We start from the raw sequence: 15,897 nt of genomic DNA, 5'->3' as shown, positions 1-15,897 counted from the left end.
TAAAATCTATCCTCTATACACAACCAAAGTAACCTTATTAAAGTGTAAATGGATTCATCTCTCCTTGCTCAAATTCTCTAATAGGTTCCCAATGCAAACAGAGTAAAAGCTAAACTTATAATGGCCTACAAGGATTTACTTGGTATGACCCTGCCTACCTCTCCAACCTTGTTTACCTCTTCCTCCCCAACTTATCTTTATTATGCACAGTCATAATGTACTTTTCCGAACTCTTTTTAACATTTAAATTCCTCTTTATGAGAACTTTTTTTTTGTATTTTTCTGAAGTAAGAAGTAGGGAAGCAGAGAGACAGACTTCCACATACGTCCGACAGGGATGCGCCTGACAGGGATCCACCAGGCATGCCCACCAGGGGATGATGCTCTGCCCATCTGGGCCGTTGCTCCGTTGTGACCAGAGCCATTCTAATGCCTGAGGCGAAGGCCATGGAGCCATCCCCAGTGCCTGGGCCAACTTTGTGTGAGAGGAAGAGAGAAATAGAGAAAATGGAGAGGAAGAAGGGTGGAAAAGAAGATGGGCGCTTCTCCTGTGTGCCCTGCTCCAGAATTGAACCTTGAACCCGGGATTTCCACACTCAAGGCTGATGCTCTACCATTGAGAGCCATGGGCTCTCGTTATGAGAACTTTTGCACTAGATGTTCCTTCTACTTGGAATATCTCTCCTAATATTTTCTCATGGTACCTCTTTCTAATCGAATATTTGTTCAAATATCTTCTTGGAATGCCTTCTCCAACCAGTCCTGAACAATCTACCATATTATCATTTTGTATTTTCTTCAAAGAATTTCTTAATATTGTTATCTAAAGCAGTGGCCCCAACCCCCGGGCCACGGACCAGTACCCGTCCATGGGCCATTTGGTACCGGTCCACAGAGAAAGAATAAATAACTTACATTATTTCCGTTCTATTTATATTTAAGTCCGAATGATGTTTTATTTTTATAAAATGACCAGATTCCCTCTGTTACATCCGTCTAAGACTCACTCTTGATGCTTGCCTCGGTCACGTGATACATTTATCCGTCCCACCCCTTTTACAAGGCTGGTCCGTGAAAATATTTACTGACATAAGACCAGTCCGTGGCCCAAAAAAGGTTGGGGACCACTGATCTAAAGTTATCTTCTTTACTGCTGTATGGTGAAGGTCTGTTTGCTGCCACTGTAACATAGAATCTGAAAATATGGATGGTGTCCAGTTCAAATCTATACCCCAAATGCCTAAAAACAATGTCTGTCATACAATAAGTGCTCATTATACTTTATCTGTTATTTGATTGATTTTAGAACTAGCTTAAATGTCAGTTCTTCAGTTTGTAACTAATATAATTTTTGGCATTATCTAATTAATACCTACTTTCCCATTAAGTCAGATAAATTCTAACACAGAGAGTTTATCTATGTCTATAATGCTCACCTCATCTCCACACCCATCCTGAGATACTTCCTGGTATAGGCAAAGCTCAATTAAAAACTGGGAAGGGGGGCCTTACTGGTGGTGGTGCACTGGATAGAGCATTGACCTGGGACGCTGAGGACCCAGGTTTGAAACCCTCAGGTTGCCGGCCTGAGTACAAGCTAACCAGCTTGAGCACAGGGTTGCTGGCTTGAGCCCAAAGGTCGCTGGCTTGAGCAAGCGGTCACTGGCTTGATTGGAACCTCCTAATCATACGAGAAACAATCAATGAACAACTAAAGTGACCCAGCTACAAGTTGATGGTTCTCCTCTCTCCCCCTTCCAGTCTCTGTATCTCTCTCTACATACCCCCTCTCCTCTTCCTCCTTCTCTCTCACTAAAAAAATAAAAATGGGAAGAGGTAAGGGAGAAGGTTTAGAGAAGAGAAGTACAAGAGGAAAGAAAAGAAAGGAAAGAGAGCATAAATAAAAGAAGAAAAGGTATCAAGAAGACAGGTACATTTTAAAACATGTAAATAAGGCTTGTATTTCCTTATGGTTTTTACTCTTAATTTTTTCATATGTATTAATTATATTAAACAATTCTTAAAACCCTCACCATTTCAGCAACGCTCCCAAACCATTTCCATTATCATTATCCACTTGTTTGTCTTCAAATGTTTTACTCAGAATTACGAAGACTCAAAATTTACTTAATTAGAACACTCTTTTTTTTCCCCATGATGTTATCTTTTAAGAAATGACTGTAGGCCCTGGCCGGTTGGCTCAGCGGTAGAGTGTCGGCCTGGCATGCAGGGGACCCGGGTTCGATTCCCAGCCAGGGCACATAGGAGCGGCGCCCATTTGCTTCTCCACCCCCACCCCCTCCTTCCTCTCTGTCTCTCTCTTCCCCTCCTGCAGCCAAGGCTCCATTGGAGCAAAGATGGCCCGGGCGCTGGGGATGGTTCCTTGGCCTCTGCCCCAGGTGCTAGAGTGGCTCTGGTAGCGGCAGAGCGATGCCCTGGAGGGGCAAAGCATCGACCCCTGGTGGGCAGAGCATCGCCCCCTGATGGGCATGCCGGGTGGATCCCGGTCGGGCGCATGCGGGAGTCTGTCTGACTGTCTCTCCCCGTTTCTAGCTTCAGAAAATAAAAAAAAAGAAAGAAAAAAAAAAAGAGAAATGACTGTAAAATACCATGACTGGTTTTCTAAAAACAAACTCATGTCAGATCTTACATATCCAAACAAAATTTGAATGAAGTCTAAAATTGAGAACTTAAATATATACCAAAATTATGCTACCACTGCATCAAAACTTAAATGATTTTGTGAAATATCTTTCAGCTGCCCTTCATAGCATTTATAAAAGTTTGACATTATAAACAAAATAATATCTAAAAAGAAAACAGATAATTATGCCATACTGACATAATGGGTTATACAACTATTTAAAGCGTTATTTATAAAATAAAATAAAAAACTTTAATAAACTAAGAAAACATTTACCAGATAATATTAAGGTAAAAAAGAAAAGAGTAGAAAACCACATGTTATCAAAATTTTGTTTTAACCAACAAGAACAAAAAGATTGGAAAGCAATAAAATTTAGTACCTTGAAAGTGGATAAAGCCTGACTAGATTGTGGCAAAGTGGACAGGGGACACTGAGGTCCCAGATTTGAAACTCTAGGTCGCCGGCTTGAGCATGGGATCCTTGACATACCCCATGGTCTCCGGCTTGAGCAAGGGGTCACTGGCTCGGTTGGAGCCCTTCCCCTTTGTCAAGGCACATATGAAAAAACAATCAGCAAACAACCAAAGTGCCCCAACTATGAGTTAATGCTTCTCATCTCTCTTCCTTCCTCTTTCTGTCTCTCTCTCAAAAAAAAAAAAAAAATAGTGGATAAAAATATATAACTGACTTAGCAGAAAAAAAAACCTGCATCCTAAATCAGCAATGACAAAGCACCTCTCATGGCAAGATCTCAAAAGGTTCAGAAATTGACAACATTCAAAGTAGCTAAATAGAAATCCTCTAGGTTGAGTATTGGAATCATCTTTTCTGAAAAATCATATTACCACAAAAAAAAAAAAGTAAAACAACCTAAAATACTGACATCAGGGACTATGAAAAAGCTTTGCCTTACAGTAAAGCCCCACAGTCAGCAAGCTCTATTCATATGCAGAGCTTCCAATTACTTTTGGCGACCTAGTCTCATGACTGAATGGCCAAGAATCAACAAACATTTGAGAAAAGTCTAAGTCAGAGGCCAAAAAAACAAACTTAAAATATCAACTTGAGGCCCTATCCAGTGGCTCAGGGGATAGAGCACTGGCCCAGCATATGGATGTTCTGGGTTTGATTCCTAGTCAGGGCACACATGAGAAGCGACCATCTGCTTCTCTCCCCAACCCACACCTCCTTTTCTCTCTCTTCCCCTCCCACAGTCAGTGGCACGATTGGTTCGAGTGTGGCCCTGGGCACTGAGGATAGCTCGGCTGGTCTAAGCACATCAGCTTCAGGTGTTAAAAATAGCTCAGTACTCAAGCATCGGCCCCAGACAGGGTTGCTGGGTGACTCCCGATTGGGGTGCATGCGGGAATCTGTCTTTCTACTCTCTGTTCACTTAAAAAAAATCAACTTGAGAAAAACAGATTATGCAGAAAAGAAAAATAATAGCTAACAGAAACAAACAACCTATCATTAATCTGTTTTGAGAGATTGGCGTGGGGGATACTGCATCACTACATGCATGAGCAAGAATAGCATGCTACAGTTTAATACTGAATGCGAATTATCTTGGCTATTAAAGATATAACAGCAGAAATGAAAAAGAAAATAGAAGGGTTGTAAGGTTGAAGAAATCTATCAGAAAATAGAATACAGATACGAAATAAAAGAGAAAAAGATAAGAAAATTAAAAGACCAGCATAAGAGTTCTAAAATAAATAAGGGGTCCAAAAGGCAGAAGAAAGCAGAAAGGACATTAAAAAATAACAGAAGAAAATACTCCAGAAGTAAATGATTCATGCTTCCAAATTAAGAAGGTATAAATGAATACTTGGTACAATGGATAATAGGCCATGACACATAGTTGTGAAATTCAACAACATTGGTGACAAAACCCTTTAATGCTTCCATAGAGAAAAATGATGTGTGTATACACATGTTCATAAAATACTTCAATAGAAAGTGATGGTCAATTTTTTCTTACACATACATGTTACCCATACCTACTAGTCACTCCTCTCTTGTCCCCTGCTCCAAATTATGTAAATATACAACTGTTTCTATAACCAATTAAGTGACTTTATTTATTTGTTTATTTTTGACAGAGACAGAGAGAGTGTTAGAGAGAGGGACAGATCGGGACAGACAAGGAAGAGAGATGAGAAGCATCAATTCTTTGTTTCGGCATCTTAGTTGTTCAATGATTGCTTTCTCATATGTGCCTTGATGGGGGCAAGGGGAGTACAGCAGAGAGAGGGACTCCTTGCTCAGGTTAGCAACCGTGGGCTCAAGCCAGTGACCATGGGGTCCTGTCTATGAACCCATGCTCAAGCCAGCAACTGGACACTCAATCTGGTGAGCCTGCACTCAAGCCGGAGACCTTGGGGTTTTGAAACTGGGTCCTCCACATCTCAGTCTGATGCTCTACTCACTGTGCCACCACCTGGTCAGGTTGACTTTATTTTTATACCTATTAAACTTCATCATCTCTCATTTCAATAATAAACAAACAAAACCCAAAATGAAACAAAACCTTTTTATTTGAAGTATATAAAAGATTTTAAGAACGTCAAAATGTTGATAATCATGAGGCACTATAATAAAACACATGGAAAGGTCATTTGTACTATTTCTATCATACTGTATGTTTGAAAATTTACTTAATGAAAAGTAAAAAAAGTTAAAGAGAACAAGTTGCTTGTTTCTAAGGATAAAAAAAAGTCTTTGCAGTAGACATGAAAAAAACTTAGATTATAATTCTCAAATCTGTTATGTCCATTCAGCACTATGGACCTTGTTCATTTCGTTCCTACAGTACTAGAATAGCTTCCTACCTGGTCAATGACTCCCTTTTCTCTCTTTTACATTATATATCTTACCCTGGCAGCCAGATCTTTTTCTATAAACCAGATTTGCTCATACTATTCTACACAAAAACTTTCAAATGGCTTCCTATTGCCGAATGTCTGCAGACTAGTTTAAGATTAAGGTCTATATCATCATGGCCCCATATCTACCATTTCTAGACTTCTCTGCTACAGTTTCTCTCATCCACCTCAACTATGCTTTCATGCTATCTGGTTTTGCTCATATTGCTCTCTTTGATGACAATGTTCTATACTACATTCTCTCCTTCTAATGAAAACTCTAATGTTTCAATTATGACCTCTCTCATACTCCTAGACTCTGCAATGTAGGATAACTCACTGTTCTGAACTCTCTACACTTTGTCAAATCCATCAACATAACATTTGTTATAATACTGTATATCATCATAGTTACTCCATATGTACACTTCACTCAATAATGAGCTCCGTGAATATGGAAAACCTGTCTTACTGTAGCATCTAAAACAGTGCTGGGTGCACTGAAGAAGCTCAGATATAATAAGAATATTTGGGAAGGTTTTTCACTTTTCTTGCTCACCAATCCTAATTATTCTAGTTCAAATGGTGGATAAATGGGAAGAGCTTGACTTTATTTATCCAACCACAGCACAAAATGTGGTCAGAATAGTGTTAACTTATAAATCACTCTCCTGTTTACAAATAGGCAGTAACTCCTCCAACTCATACTCATTTCTAGGCTTTCTGGAATTAAACCACACTCCACAAAGCCACCTCTCTTCTCTCCTCTCCAAACAGGACGGATCCAATAAGGCTAATTTCTTAAATAATCCTCTCATCCACTTCTAGTCAATTAACATATAAATTTCTTTGCCTGTGCCATTTCCTCAATCTGTAATAGTTTTTTTCTCCAAACTCTCAAAGCTCTGATTAAGATGGCATATACTTCTCTACGACTGCAGCCTACTTTAGACTGAAAAAAAAAACAGAAATAGAATGAACTTATATATAACATCCAATGTAATTTCTAATTTCAAAGTAATTTCTAGTTAACTTATTTCTCCAATTTCCATTTTGTCTAAAATACACATTTTAGCACTTACTATCTAAGAAATTTACCTCTGCATATTTGGGAAACCAATTACATCTTTATAATTTTTTTGTATTCTCCAGAGCTAAAGAACAGATAGTAAAAAAGACAACTAAGACTTTTTCAAAGAGTAAGATTCCCACAGAAATCTAAACAGGGTATTTCTTAAATTTAAGGTGACAGAAACTTCTTGGAAATTCAATGTAAATCAAATTGTAGCCTAAAAATGCCAAACACTCCCATATACCATCAGTTGCAGATTTTTGAGCATTATCAATAAAATATATCCTACAGACCACAGTATACATAAAGAAAAAAATGTGAGCTATACACTTGAAATATATACCCTATTTATTTCTAACTGATGAAGTAATATTTAATCACATTAACAAGGCAAGAAAAACCATTAGAGTACATCCATCAAATTCTTGTCCTTATTCAGAATCAAATCAATCAGAATGAAACAATGACCTCCTCTAACATAACCAAAAAGAACTTCAAAAATAATTTTTCAATAGACCATATACATATTAAAAAACTCATTCACAATGGCTACCTTCAATAAGAAACTAGTTCCTACGAGTTTCCTTTTTATTTTTTAGTTTAAGAAGTTCAGTGCTAAAAGACAAACTATACAGAAGCTGGCAGTTTACAAGGAAAATTTTCATTTCTGTTAGAAGAAAATTCAGAGCACCACTGCAAATGAACTATTTCATTATCAAAAACACTTTGTGTATTCATTTTTTAATCACATGTAACAATATATTCGATGTCTGAATATGTAGATATCACCAAAAACTCGATGACCAAAAGAAAAACCTCAATGACCATTTATTTAAAATATGAAAAATATCATCATGCACTTTCAAGATAGTTACAGCAGAATAAGAACCAAATACTCACCCAGAGTAGAATGTAAATTAAAATAAAATTCTCTATACAGAACTGTGTCCAGCAGAGCAGCTACATCTGCAGCTACAGAACATGCACTGCATAAGGCAGTATTTAGGTGGACAGAGCTGCAGTCCGAAAAGGGCACAAAAAAATTCCTGCCCACAAAAGTTCCCTAAATATACAAACCAATTTAGAAGCCTTTCCCAGTCTTCATCCCAGTGTCATTCAATATAAGAATTAAGAATCAAGAACTAAGATGAAGAAAGAAGAGTATACAATCAGGTTTCAAGAAGAGTAGGTTGCTATGTATTGCAGAAGTATGAAAATGTATTATTCCTTGGACTGGGACTGTGATCATATGGAATGGGGAAGCCAGAAGTCAGACTTGATATCCAAGTGGTGGTATCAACCTGCAATGCCCTCACTAAACCTAGTCCTTTTTTAAGTATTAATTTTAAAATCAATGGCTTTAACCTATCTTGTTGAGTCTTTCTTAGAGACTCTCAAAGAATGCATAAGATTTTTGAGCTATCTTACACTACACCAGGGGTCCCCAAACTTTTTACACAGGGGGCCAGTTCACTGTCCCTCAGACTGTTGGAGGGCCGGACTATAAAAAAACTATGAACAAATCTCTATGCACACTACACATATCTTATTTTAAAGTAAAAAAACAAAATGGGAACGAATACAATATTTAAAATAGAGAACAAGTAAACTTAAATCAACAAACTGACCAGTATTTCAACGGGAACTATGCTCCTCTCACTGACCACCAATGAAAGAGATGCCCCTTCTGGGTGTGCGGCAGGGGCCGGATAAATGGCCTCAGGGGGCCGCATGCGGCCTGCAGGCCGTAGTTTGGGGACCCCTGCACTACACCAATAATTTCATTGTAATAGAGATAGTAAGCCTTATCATTTTTAAAAAGAAAATTAGGAAAGATGAATTCCTAATTCTGGTAAAGATTACATATACATGATCTGTAATAAGAGCTTAACCTGTTGGCATGAACTTTTATATCCTATATACACTGACTAAAAACAAAATCACAACATATAGCAAGAATAGTTTTACTTCGCATTTGTTAGTAAAATAGGCTATAAACTCACATGCTTGCAAAAGTGGAGATAAAACAACAGTCAGCAAATTTGTAAGTCACCAGGAAGCTGAAGGTTTGGAAAAAAGGTAGCTATTTCCACTTGAACCTTGTTCCTTGAGTAGTGGTATGGAAGCAGACTCAAGAACAAACTATGAGAGCAACCAAGGATAATTTACTAAAATTCACCTTAAAAAGATTGAATCTGCCATCTTGGATCTCTGCACCTGGTGTAACTTCCATAGTACAGTCTTCGGCCTAAGTTAAATGACATATTCCCCATTAAGATACCACATAATTTTTAACTGATAGGCCATAAAACGACAAACTAGTTGTGGCTAGGCTGTGACTTGAAACTAAGAACATCAGAAAATCATTAGTATGAACTTGAAAGGGAAGAAAGGAAAAACAAACAAACATGGTAAAAAGAATGGAATTTTTAAACTATCATATAGCTTTTAACCACCTTTAGAGGAAAAAGTGATTTATTTGGAAAGTAAAATTGGGACAGCAGAAAGAAAAGGCTGGGGTATTCTGAAACATTTATTAATTACCGTAATTTTATTTGTAGTAGAGGTAACTGGTATAACTTCAAGCCCCATCCGTATCCTCTTTTGTTTTTCACAGTAAGCTTTCCAGGTATCTTCATTAAACCCATAATTAAAATAATCAGAAAGATCAGCACCTAAAAATAAAAGTGTACAAATATTTCAGTTCTATTTTTAATGCAGCATAGAAATATAAACTTATATAAACTTAGAGTTCATTTAGTCTTATCACCCCTTCTACTCTTACCTGTTTGCCCAATTACTATAAAGCAAAGAACTCTTAAGAATTTTTTATCAAAATGATTTCCTTTAGAAACATATTATAATAAAACAATATGTAAGTCTACTTTAATATAATTAATATAATGGTAGGCCACCAGCAAGATTTAATAAATTCATTATTGTTTAATTTATTATATTAATTCATTATTACTCTCATGAGCTTAAGACTACAAAAATGACACTAAAACAATATTCTAAACCGATACTGAAAAATAATTTTCTAATGACTGTTTATACTATAAATCTTTTGAAACCCTTATAATCCACAATAACCTTACCAGGTTTACGCCATGGTTTATCTTCAAAAGAATCCAAATCTACCTCCAAGAGTGGAACTCCATTAACGCTTCCAGGTGCCTCAAGGTCTACCCCTTTGACTTTTGTTCCTATTTTAAAAAATTACAAAATGGTAAAGGAGCTATGTTAGCAAGAAGCTGAGAAATACGATAGACAATCAGGAAATATTGACAACTTTTTATTGGTGCTAGCACTAAATATAGCAAAGTATCCAAACAAAGCATTGATGTTTACCATAAATAAAAGGTAAGGTCAGCCCTGGCTGGATGGCTCAGTGGCAGAGCATCGGCCTGATGTGTAGAAGTCCAGGGTTCAATTCCCAGCCAGGGCACATAGGAGAGGTGCCTATCTGCTTCACCATCTTTACCCCCCCTCCTTCCTCTCTGTCTCTCTCTTCCCCTCCCACAGCCAGAGGTCCATTGGAGCAAAGTTGGCCCGGGCGCTGAGGATGGCTCTGTGGCCTCTGCCTCAGGCGCTAGAATGGCTCCAGTTGCAACAGAGCAACGGCCCATGCCGGGTGGATCCTGGTCAGGCTCATGTGTGAGTCTATCTCTCTGCCTCCCTGCTTCTCACATCAAAAAAAATACAAAAAAAAAAAAAAATCTAAGGTCAAACTTTAAGGTATAGCTATAAGATAAAACGGATAGAGAGATTAGGGACTTGTTATTTACAATAAGTAATTCCTGTACAACTAACAAGTTTCTAACTTCCATGTTTTAAATCTGTTTTTGTACAGTCTGCAAGCTAAGAAAAGTTTTTACCTTTTTAAAGGGTTGTAAGACAAATAAGTAAAATAAACAAAATACCATATCGGAACCTGAAGTGGCCCTCACAGCCTAAAATATTTATTATTTAGCCCTGTGATATATGGGCAACAGTGGTATTTTTTAATTGAGCTGTAATAGCTATTACAATCTATTTATCACCTAGTCAGATATCCTATATGTCTTATTTTCCTATTGATACAGATTGTGGGATAATTAGGGCCAAATATATACAGTGACAGAAGATGGTTTGACTTTGGGTTATGGGCACACAATGCAATGTATATTCAGTGGTCAGCAAACTCATTAGTCAACAGAGCCAAATATCAACAGTACAATGACTGAAATTTCTTTTGTGAGCCAATTTTTTTTAAGTTTTTTTTTTTTTTTTACAGGGACAGAGAGTCAGAGAGAGGGATAGATAGGGACAGACAGATAGAAACAGAGAGAGATGAGAAGCATCAATCATCAGTTTTTCGTTGCGACACCTTAGTTGTTCATTGATTGCTTTCTCATATGTGTCTTGACCGGGGGGCCTTCAGCAGACCAAGTAACCCCTTGCTCGAGCCAGTGACCTTGGGTCCAAGCTGGTGAGCTCTTTGCTCAAACCAAATGAGCCCGCACTCAAGATGGCGACCTCAAAGTCTCAAACCTGGGTCCTCCGCATCCCAGTCCGATGCTCTATCCACTGTGCCACTGCCTGGTCAGACACGAGCCCAATTTTTTAAACTTAAACTACATAGGTAGGTAAATTGTTATTAACTTAATTAGGGCACTCCTAAGCTGGCCAAAGAGCCGCATGTGGTTCGCGAGCCGCGGTTTGCTGACCACTGATATAGATCATGTATCGCAGAGATGTATGGTTGAAACCTATATGAGCCTATTAACCAATGTCACCCCAATACATTAAATAATAAGAAATTTTTAAAAGAAAAAGAAAACACAATTTTTACCTGTAGCTCCATAAACTCTTCCTCCTGTCTTGATATTAAGATTTACAGGTGCTGTACCGTAACTCCTAAAAACAAAACCAAAATTATCCTGAGAAACTTAAAAAAAGGAATATATTCAATATGTATAAATAAATTATACAGCCACATAGTAACTGGATAAACTGACAATGACTCACACATTTTAAAAAATGTTTTAAACTCCTTTTAAAAGTCTGTCACTTGCTCAGTAAAAGATAAAAACAAATACTGTTTAAAAGTTTGATTTGTTTTCCATCCAAAAACCTACCTGCTACTAACTCAATATCTCACTATAGCACACATCACAGGAAACATGGCTAGGAAGGAAAGAAGAGTTTATATGCTTTGTCATCATTTCCTTGTCTATTTAACTCAACATACACAACAATCCTGCAAGAATGAAATTTCTACCCTTTGTTCCCAAATCCAATGACCGCCCTTAAATCCTTCCTGCTTCTGGTATTGTTGATAAATCCTCTTTCAAATACCCATGGAGTACTTCTGTGGGTAAAATGAAGTTTACATGAAATTCAAAAATAAGTCTAGAGTAAAAGCAGAACAATGTTTGGTGATGATCTGTGGTTAATGATCAGGAAAAAACAAGAGGTAAGTTTCTAAATTGCTTGTAATATTCCATATCTTGATTTGGATGGTGGTTACATGAATTTATACACTTCAAAAATTTATTGAGCTGCACCTTTTTAAATGTAGTATAATGTTCATGTGATAGAGGGGGGGAAAATCTAGAGTCAGATGGAACAGGGTTCAAACATAAGTTCTGTTATTAATAGTATAACCTTAACCAAGTCACTGAAGACCCCACAGACCTTGCATAAATTTTCTGTAATATGATTTTATAGACAGTTCCTTGCTTTTTAGTATACCATATTTCCCCATGTATAAGACACACCTTTTTTGAAAAATTTGGGGTCTAAAAACTGAGTGTGTCTTATATAGTGGTTGTCAAGTCATTTAAGAAGTGAGGCATTTCAAATGCCATAGATGGAACCGAGGACGAGGCAATATATGAAGACTGATTTGTCATCAGACACAGATGAGGACAAGCTAATGGATGGGAGTTTTGACAGTGATGAGGAGTTTTATGAATTTTATGATAATGAAACTTGAGTTCAATAACTTATGTATGCAATACATATTTTTCAAATTACAGGCCCCAAAATTAAGGTGCGGCTTATACATAGGAGCGTTGTATACTTGGGGAAATACAGTAATGTGTTCTATGTAAGAGTAGGAAAATCATATATATTGACCAAAATAAACTTTACACTATTGGGGAGGTTAGGGGGAAAAAGACAGAAGGGAATATATGATATATGGAAGAAGGCTCAAAAAAAAAAAAGACAAGAAAAATAAATAAATAATAAATGAATGAAAAGATAAGACAGAGCAAAAAAAGATAAGACCTCAAGTTCTAGACAATGTTTTCAATGATATATTTCTCAACATTACATTCATATTACTTAATCTGGTTCTTTAACCTAACAAGTTTAGCCAACTGGACTTCTGAAAATACACTGCTCTTAGTCTGCCTACTGATTTCCACCTTTTGGTCTCCAAGGTACTAAATTTATGAGACCTAGTTTATTCACTTAAACAGCACTACCATTTTGTTTTCTGCTTTAAAAAATAAGGATAAATGAATTAAAATATTCAAATAATTGTATAAAGCTCCACCACTATAAATGCAAGAAATATAAAGTAGCCCAAATTTAACTGTTAACAATCAAACAGTACTATCATTACCAACTTGAACTGTTTACTCATGTCACTGATTAATTAATCCACTTAAATGCTTAAGCACCAATAATACATCACATATAATTCTAGCTAAGGAGAGACTGAGGTGCTAGACAAATATGGCTCCTGCCCCATGATGCTTACATTTCAACAATCAAAATTTGGCACAGCAAAAGCACTTTGGGGTACGATATACAGAAGTTCTAAATGTTTGAAAGTCAAATGTACAAACATCAATGACTGTATCTAAAAGGTCCTCTTACAAAACAAAACAGCATTTATAAAAGGCCTAGCCAGAGTTCAATAAATAAACGTTTCTTTCTCCCCAGATACTTTCTCTTCACCATTTCTGCCTTTTAAAACATCACTTTTCTTTTCTAAAGGCACAAAACCTTTGTATCCAGCATCTTTAGAGAAGTTCAGCTGTCTGAAAAACTGCACTTAAGCAAATCTGGTACTGTGCAACAGACCTCCATGAAGTTTCATGCTTCCCTAGGTGCTAGATCTTACATACCTGGGTATCTAAAGGAACTTCAAAATAAATGCACCAAAAAAGTTTTTAACCTGCTCCTCTCATATTACTCATACACAGTAATACACTGTTCTGTACTCAATAAACTGCTCTAGAAACCTCTAAGTCACTACATCCTTTTTATCCCTCTCCATTCACAACCAGTTACTCATTTATTTCTATTTATTACTCACTCAATTATACCTCATTTTCCCATCTATTCCTATACTACTGCTGTTGGCTTAGTATGGATCATTTCATGTGGATAATCACTTCAACAACTAATTTTTATCTAGTCCATCTCAACTATTGCTGTTAGAGTTATCTTTTCAAATAATCTGTCTTGCCTAAAAAAGCCTTCAAAGGTTCCATGATAGCCATGCTAGCATAGCAAAAATGTCCTAACTTCCCGTTCCTCAAGTGGTTTTAAATATTCTTTCTCATCTACCTTTATCCTCCAGCCATGTGATTCCTAAACCATGCTTGCACCACATCTAAGTAGTATCCTCTGCCTAAGTCATCAGTCCTCTCTTAATTCTAACTCAAGAATTATTCAAAGTAAAAATATTTCCTTCTCTAGGATTTCAACACCTGTAGGTTTTTAGCAACTCTGAGTTTTCAAATCACTTTGAACCTGTTACTATTCTAGCACTTAACTACACTACAACTATCTGCTCACCTGTTTATCCTTTCTCATTACTTCTGGTAAATAAGGACTATTATATTATCTTTATATCCGCATCATCAATTAGTACAGTGCCAGGCAAACTGTCTTTAAAAAGTGCTAACTGGAAGAAGGGATGACTCTCAAAGCTATAGCTAAGAAACCTCTTCTCTATACAAGATAAATTATTCCTACCATTTCTTCATACCTTATAGAGCAGTGGTCCCCAATCCCCGGGCCACGGACCAGTACCAGTCCGTGGGCCATTTGGTACCGGTCCGCAGAGAAAGAATAAATAACTTACATTATTTACATTTTATTTATATTTAAGTCTGAACAATGTTTTATTTTTTAAAAATGACCAGATTCCCTCTGTTACATCCGTCTAAGACTCACTCTTGATGCTTGTCTCAGTCACGTGATACATTTATCTGTCCCACCCTAAAGGCCGGTCCGTGAAAATATTTTCTGACATTAAACCGGTCCGTGGCCCAAAAAAGGTTGGGGACCACTGTTATAGAGAATATGAACTTTGTAACAAAAGTGTTACAAAAAATGCTATTTTGTACTAACAGCTAACAAACAAATTTAATATTGTTCCTTGAGCATAATTTGCCCTTTAAATGTGCTTGTGAAGTGTACACAAAACAAACATTCGCCAAACTTAACTTTCTCACTGGCTTTCTTTCAGTTTTCTGAAAGAAAAGAATATATCTTGAGATATCAAAGTTAAGTAAGCTTTATACCAGGGGTCCCCAAACTTTTTACACAGGGGCCAGTTCACTGTCCCTCAGACCGTTGGAGGGCCGGACTATAAAAAAAACTATGAACAAATTCCTATGCAGACTGCACATATCTTATTTTAAAGTAAAAAAACAAAACGGGAACAAATACAATATTTAAAATAAAGAACAAGTAAATTTAAATCAACAAACTGACCAGTATTTCAATGGGAACTATGCTCCTCTCACTGACCACCAATGAAAGAGGTGCCCCTTCCAGAAGTGCGGGGGCAGGATAAATGGCCTCAGAGGGCCGCATGTGGCCTGCGGGCTGTAGTTTGGGGACCCCTGCTTTATACACTTCAGAAAAATCTGTAACTTCAAAATGCATTAAAAATACATTAAAAATAAATGGTTTGATGAACGGGTGAAGGCATGGATAGATGGAGATAAGCATACACACACATATACCTATCTGTACCTATGTATTAATGTGTGTATTACATATATGTGTGTATATACATGCATATACACTAAAGCAACCATAGCATTATATATATATTGAATAACCTAGATGTAAATGGATGTTACACATCAATGCCTTAAACATTTTGAATATTTAACTTTTCATAATCAAATGTTGAGTAAAAAAATGTTCAAAGAAATTGTTTTTAATATGCAGTCTACTGAGTCAATAAACATTTACTGAATTCTTACTACATGTAAGACAATATAAGAAATAGGAAAATTCATAAACTATGTTTTCTATTCTTAAGAAATTTAGAGTCTAAGAATGTACAAACATAA

The 15,897-nt window shown here is 36.8% G+C and overlaps 1 protein-coding gene across 8 annotated transcripts in view; it reads right to left on the bottom strand.

Moving 5' to 3' along the window:
• The window catches only part of FIP1L1 (factor interacting with PAPOLA and CPSF1), an 84,693-nt gene that overhangs the window by 59,735 nt on the left and 9,061 nt on the right, over positions 1-15,897 (bottom strand). For 4 of the 8 annotated variants that reach the window (XM_066387198.1, XM_066387199.1, XM_066387200.1 and 1 more), the window contains 4 exons: positions 11,418-11,482; positions 9,682-9,789; positions 9,128-9,258; positions 8,763-8,831 (listed from right to left, as the gene is read on the bottom strand). In XM_066387198.1, the coding sequence (XP_066243295.1) occupies positions 8,763-8,831; positions 9,128-9,258; positions 9,682-9,789; positions 11,418-11,482 (373 nt within the window). The remainder of the gene's footprint in view (positions 1-8,762; positions 8,832-9,127; positions 9,259-9,681; positions 9,790-11,417; positions 11,483-15,897) is intronic. The other 4 variants (XM_066387201.1, XM_066387203.1, XM_066387205.1 and 1 more) reach the window with 1 other exon arrangement.

The sequence above is a fragment of the Saccopteryx leptura genome, chromosome 5 (genome assembly GCF_036850995.1).
Source record: "Saccopteryx leptura isolate mSacLep1 chromosome 5, mSacLep1_pri_phased_curated, whole genome shotgun sequence".
NCBI lineage: Eukaryota > Metazoa > Chordata > Mammalia > Chiroptera > Emballonuridae > Saccopteryx > Saccopteryx leptura.
Note: the sequence above shows the minus strand (reverse complement) of the source record. Positions and strands in the feature narration are given on the sequence as shown.